We start from the raw sequence: 5,365 nt of genomic DNA, 5'->3' as shown, positions 1-5,365 counted from the left end.
TTGCAGCTTTTTTATTGCATGAACCGTTTGTGTTTTTACCCTTTTGACAAGACTGGAGCTCCTCCCCTTTCAACTCTCAGACCTAACAAGCTCAATGCAGGACAGGTGGGAACACCCTCAGCTCCGGTCTGCACCACCACGCGTTCACCCGCACTTCGGACGACTTGTCCCACCATTCATTACTAAGGCTATATGCTCAAATTTAAATAATTCAATTAAAATGTATTAACAATAACAATGACTTATTTCACCAGTCAATTGATGTTATATGACAAAAAGAAGAACCACTAGATAGTTAGATAGAAAGGTGTTTTATAATAACTTTGAATGCACAATGAGCTTAAGAGTTGCAAGTGAACGCTCCATTAAGTCCTTTCTGTGTTGTCTCTCCAACAACTGAGACAGCAGCAGTGGCCACAGTGCAGCTAGTCTCCTCTGTGTCTTCAGCTGCAGGCTGTTGAACCTTGGAATCATCCATTGAAATACAGAGCATGTTACACCGTTGAGATGTCAGCATTTTAACAGTCTTAGGTAGCTACTAGCTAACGGTAGGCTAATGTTACCTGCTGACAAGTGTGATGTTGACTAGTTACACAAGCAGCTTCGGCTTCTTATGACATCCATTTTGGAACACTAAACTGTAGAGCAGCACAGGCGTTTAAGTAGCATCAAAATGTGTATTGAACAGCATAATGTTTTAGGCTGTCACTATGTAAAAGCTGAGCGGGGTGAATAAAATAATTGCGGCCGCTATTGACGATAACTTGGAAAAGATGGGTTTGTGCAGGAGATACCATGTTCCGCTAGTGACGATTCTCTCTAACCAACCAATGGTCTCCAACTCTTCTAGTGTTGGCTCAGCTCAGTCGGAACCTCGACCAAGGTGTTACCAAATAAGTACCTGCAGGGCTACAATCTCAAACCTTAGTGAATGGACAACCAAAACAAAAAGAGCGAGTTAAGTTGAGCTGTACCATGCATTTGAAAGTGGCATTAGTCTTTTAGGTTATTCAGAAACTCATGTATTTCTCCACACATTCGGTTTCTGTTTCTTTCTCTGATCCTCTCCAGAGTTCTGATGCTGTGATTACGATAGGAAGATTGTTGCGGTACCGCCGCCGCCATCATGTGATATTCTATCGACTTGTAGCTCTCTTTTCGGATGGACTGTACATATTTGGCATAGTAGTTGTAAAGCATCTGTGCCCCTTCAGCATCCAGATCACTCGCCAGCAGTTCCTCGTATATCTGGTCAGCTTTAGCTCGGTGTTTTGACTCTGCGTAAATGTTTGCAAGAGATATTTTTCTCTTGAGTGAAGAAAGAGGGTAAAGAGGAATCACTTCCTCATAGAGATTGATGGCTCTGTCGATCAGGCTGTGCTCCAGGGGATTGTCCTTGTGGAAAAAGATCCTCTTTTTGTAGCAGATTGCAGCACATCTCTTCAGATATCGCTCATCTGGATGTCTTTCCAGAACTTCCTCAGCCAAATCAATGGCCTCATCAGGAGATACATACATTCTGTAGAGCCTAAGTAAAGGTTTGATACCACTGTAGCTGCTAATGGGTTTTCTTAAAACCCTGCTGCCCAACTCACGTGCTTTACTTTCAATTTGCTTTCCCTTTGTAGCACATGCCTCAAGGTACAGAGCAGCGAGGTACAAGTTCTCTGGATCGTGTTCCTTGGCGATTTTCATTTTCTCCAAGATGTCAGCCCCCAACTTTTTGTTGCTGTGCTTAAAAGTATCCACTAACCCTATGACATGGCTGCTGTGCCACTCCACCATGTCCGGCTGCATCCTGATGGCTCTCTGGAAGTAATCGGCAGCCAGAAGCTTTTTTTCAGTGCCAAACTTCATCAGAGTCCAGGCTTTTTCTGCGTAGATCTCTGGATGGAGCTGGTCCTGGGATGGAGATGGGTATTCATTCGTCAAGTCGTCAGCCTTCGACAGGTAAGCCCGACTCTCTGCTTGGTCTCCCAGGTGGTGATGCAGCCACGCCAGGTTGCCGTGGTTCACCACCAACCAGGGACCCTCGTCTGAGACGGTGTTTCTCATCTGGCGGAAGGCCTCTGCTGCCCTGCTGAAGAAACGCAGGGCGTCCTCGGTGAACCCCAGCTGGTAGTGAATGAACCCCTGCAGGTTGTAAATGTGACCCAGCCAGCTGTATCCCTCCTCTGTGCCGATGTCCTTCAGCTGGTCCCTGAGACGGAAAAGTTTAGTCGTGCCTGGGTCCAGATTCCAAGTGAAATGGCACTGCAGGGCCTCCAGTTTGGACGCCAGTGTTGCTTGGGTCCGAGCATCACTGATGGATATTAACAATAACAAATGTCAAATGCAGTAAAGTAATACTTTGCGCTCTGTGGCGTGCTATGTTTGCATATGTGATCATCTTCATGTAGAGGCAGAAAGGAAGGAATAATGAAGAACTTAAAGGTAAGGACACAAGAAAGGAGTCAATAAAGCAAGGAAGGTGTGGACACAGAAGCATCAGAGCGGTGAAAATCAAGGCGGAAAAGAAGGATGGGGGAAATTAAGAAATAGGAACTGTGGTAGGGCTTGGTCTCGCCACTTAATTTCCAGATTCAAATTTCGAGGATCTTATTCTATCCAATCCCTGAATCAATGTTGATTTGGGATATTTCAGTTGCAAATGTTGCTTAGATTTGATAGAGATTCTACAATAGTGCAAGGTTCCCTCTAACCTTGTGCATTATTATAAAAGTATCAATGTTTACATTGAGAATTTCCTGCAAAGCAGTTACATTAATGTACTTTTAATTTACCATGAACAAGCTACAGCCGTCAACACTATAAAGTGACAAATATTGAGTGACATTTCATTCAGATATCTTGAGCTGAGAGGTCAAGGGACCTCGCCACATGTAGCACATGACATAGTACCAATGGATCGCTTTGGTCTTCTAGTTTCAAATGATAAAGACAGAGATTGGTTCTGGATTGTATCTGTTGCTATTGAACAATTCAAATGAAAATCTATTTGTTTCAGCCCTAGAAGGAAGAAATAAACCAAGTAAGAATAAATTGATGAGAAGGAAGAATAGAAAGAAGGAAGGAGTGAACCAAGGAAGAATATCCGACTTTAGGTAAGGGACGAGGATAATGGGGAGGAGGATAATGAAGGAAAGAAGTAGGAACAAAAGAGCAAAGAAATGGGGTAAGAAACCAAAGAGGACAGTCACAAATACTGGATAAAACGATGAAGAAGTGTATGAAAAAGGGATCAGAATATAAAAAGGAGCAAGGAGGAAAAGAAGATAGAAAGGAATAAAGGGGGGTGATGGTAACACTGAAGAATAGGGATGAAAGGGACAAAAGTCGGACGAAAGGACAGAAGAGAAGGAAATAGATCAAGAAACAAAGGAAGAAATGGCATGGAGAGAAAAAAGGAAGAGAAGAAGAAGAGAATGTATCTTTGAAGAAAGTCCGCAGGGCAAAATCAAATCAGAGATTTTCAATCCATAATGTTGAACTTATTAAAATTGTTACTGATCACAGACACGACAAACCAGAGCAGACACTCACCTCATCGTCCCACCGTTACCCGTAGTTTGCTGACTATGAGTCGCTGGTTTCTGCTCTTCACACTATGTCCGCTGCTGCTGTGGGAGCGGCACCATAAATCAGTAATATTTAACTTCTATGGCTTCGTAAATGATGCAATGTCGAGCACTGGATTTGGACCCAGCTGACTTCTTTTCCAAAGTAACAGCAACCTTCGGCCCCGTCTGTCAGCGTCAAGAAGCACAACATGCCACGACTTAAGATCAGATCATCAAGTATCTCCAGATTTTTCAGCGAAAATCTAGTTATTGTTGTAGTCTGTTCCAAAGGGGAGCACTGAACTGAAAGAAGGTTGAAGTCTGTGGCCGCCTCTACAGGCCTCGACCACACTGTATGAATGTGTGTGAATGGTGAATGGTTCCTGTACTATGTCAAAGTGCTTTGAGTAGTTGTTAAGATTAGAAAAGCGCTATAGAAATACAGCCCATATAAACAAATAGATACAGCTTTTGTTATCCCATGCTGAATGAAAGTTGGTTTCAACACGTCACCAGTAGTTTCATCCTTTTCTTCATCCCTGTTTTCATCCTGTTGTTGCTATTGTAGTTTATCTCGAGTAAAAACCAGTTACACGCTATAATCATGAACCGTTTATTCAAAGTGATCTCAACTTTTTCTCAATAATGTCAACTTTTGGTGGTTGATCGTGTGATTGGTCGACGCACCGTGGCAGGGTAGATATGGTCGGGCAAGTTGGATCTTGCAAAGCCACACTTGGCATACCGGGGAGATCTCATTTTTGTGTGTTGACTACCCGATGCCTAAGGGCTCCTGCACGCCGCCGGCCTGGCGTGAGGGTGGCGTTTCGGTTGCGTGGCGCCTGTGTGGCGGCTGTGTTGCATTTTCAGAAACGTGTCTGACTGGTGCTGCCAGCCTTGTCTGTACACATGCACATAATAACAAAATGAAATAATAACATGTTCAACTTTATTTTGTCAATATTTTTGTGTTTTTACATTTGTTTGCACATATTTCGATATTGTATTTACTGTATAATATATATAATTACCTATCCTGAGATAATGAGTCCTTGTTATTGTTTTACCAGAATTCAATTGAAATACAATTTAAAAAGGAGTTCAACAGAAAATGTAATTTAATAACTGTATTTGTGTGACATATAAATATCTTTCATCTATTTAACCCTTGTGTTGTCCTCGGGTCAAACTGACCCGTTTCAAAGTGTTTTACATCAGAAATATGAGATTTCTTTCAACCAAATTGCCCAAAAATAACATGGATGATTCCATACGTTCTTCAGGTAACATTAATGATTACTTTCATTGAACTTTTTTGTGTGTTTTATTTAATCTTATAGCATTTGAATTCTTTTTCAAAACAGTATCCGGACTTAACTTTGACATCTACCCATCTGAGATCCACTCAACATCCTCTGATCCTAACTATTAGTCAAAATAATTCATAATTTCTGTCTTCTTAACTAAAAACTCATGTACAATGTAGTATAAATGAGGTTCGTTGACCATGAATTGCAAGAATAAGTGTAAAACCTGTTATTAAACCAGCTCAGGATTTTTTTTTAAAAGCACCAAAAGCTGGAAAAAGTGACAAATAAATCAGAAAAAGTGTCAAAAACATCGGAAAAAGCAACAACAAAAAAATCAATTTTGACCTGGAAGAACAAGGTCCTGGTTAACAGGAAGACAACACAAGGGTTAAATGGAAATGTACTGCGCCACAACTCCAGTCCAGCAGGTGGCGCTAATGCGCCTGTACGATGGTTTTCCAACCGTGATAAAAACCCAAAGGTACCAGATTAGTG

At 41.8% G+C, this 5,365-nt stretch overlaps 1 protein-coding gene across 1 annotated transcript; it reads right to left on the bottom strand.

The window, feature by feature from the left end:
* Positions 1-209: 209 nt before the first annotated feature.
* Positions 210-2,328, bottom strand: LOC116695829 (interferon-induced protein with tetratricopeptide repeats 1; the record flags this gene model as incomplete). Its single annotated transcript, XM_032526316.1, has 1 exon — positions 210-2,328. A coding segment is annotated over one exon (1,335 nt), but the record flags the coding sequence as incomplete, so codon positions are not given.
* Positions 2,329-5,365: the final 3,037 nt, after the last annotated feature.

This window comes from Etheostoma spectabile, chromosome 9 (genome assembly GCF_008692095.1).
Source record: "Etheostoma spectabile isolate EspeVRDwgs_2016 chromosome 9, UIUC_Espe_1.0, whole genome shotgun sequence".
Classification (NCBI taxonomy): Eukaryota; Metazoa; Chordata; class Actinopteri; order Perciformes; family Percidae; genus Etheostoma; species Etheostoma spectabile.
The sequence above is the reverse complement of the archived record's forward strand: the minus strand, read 5'-3'. Positions and strand labels throughout refer to the sequence as shown.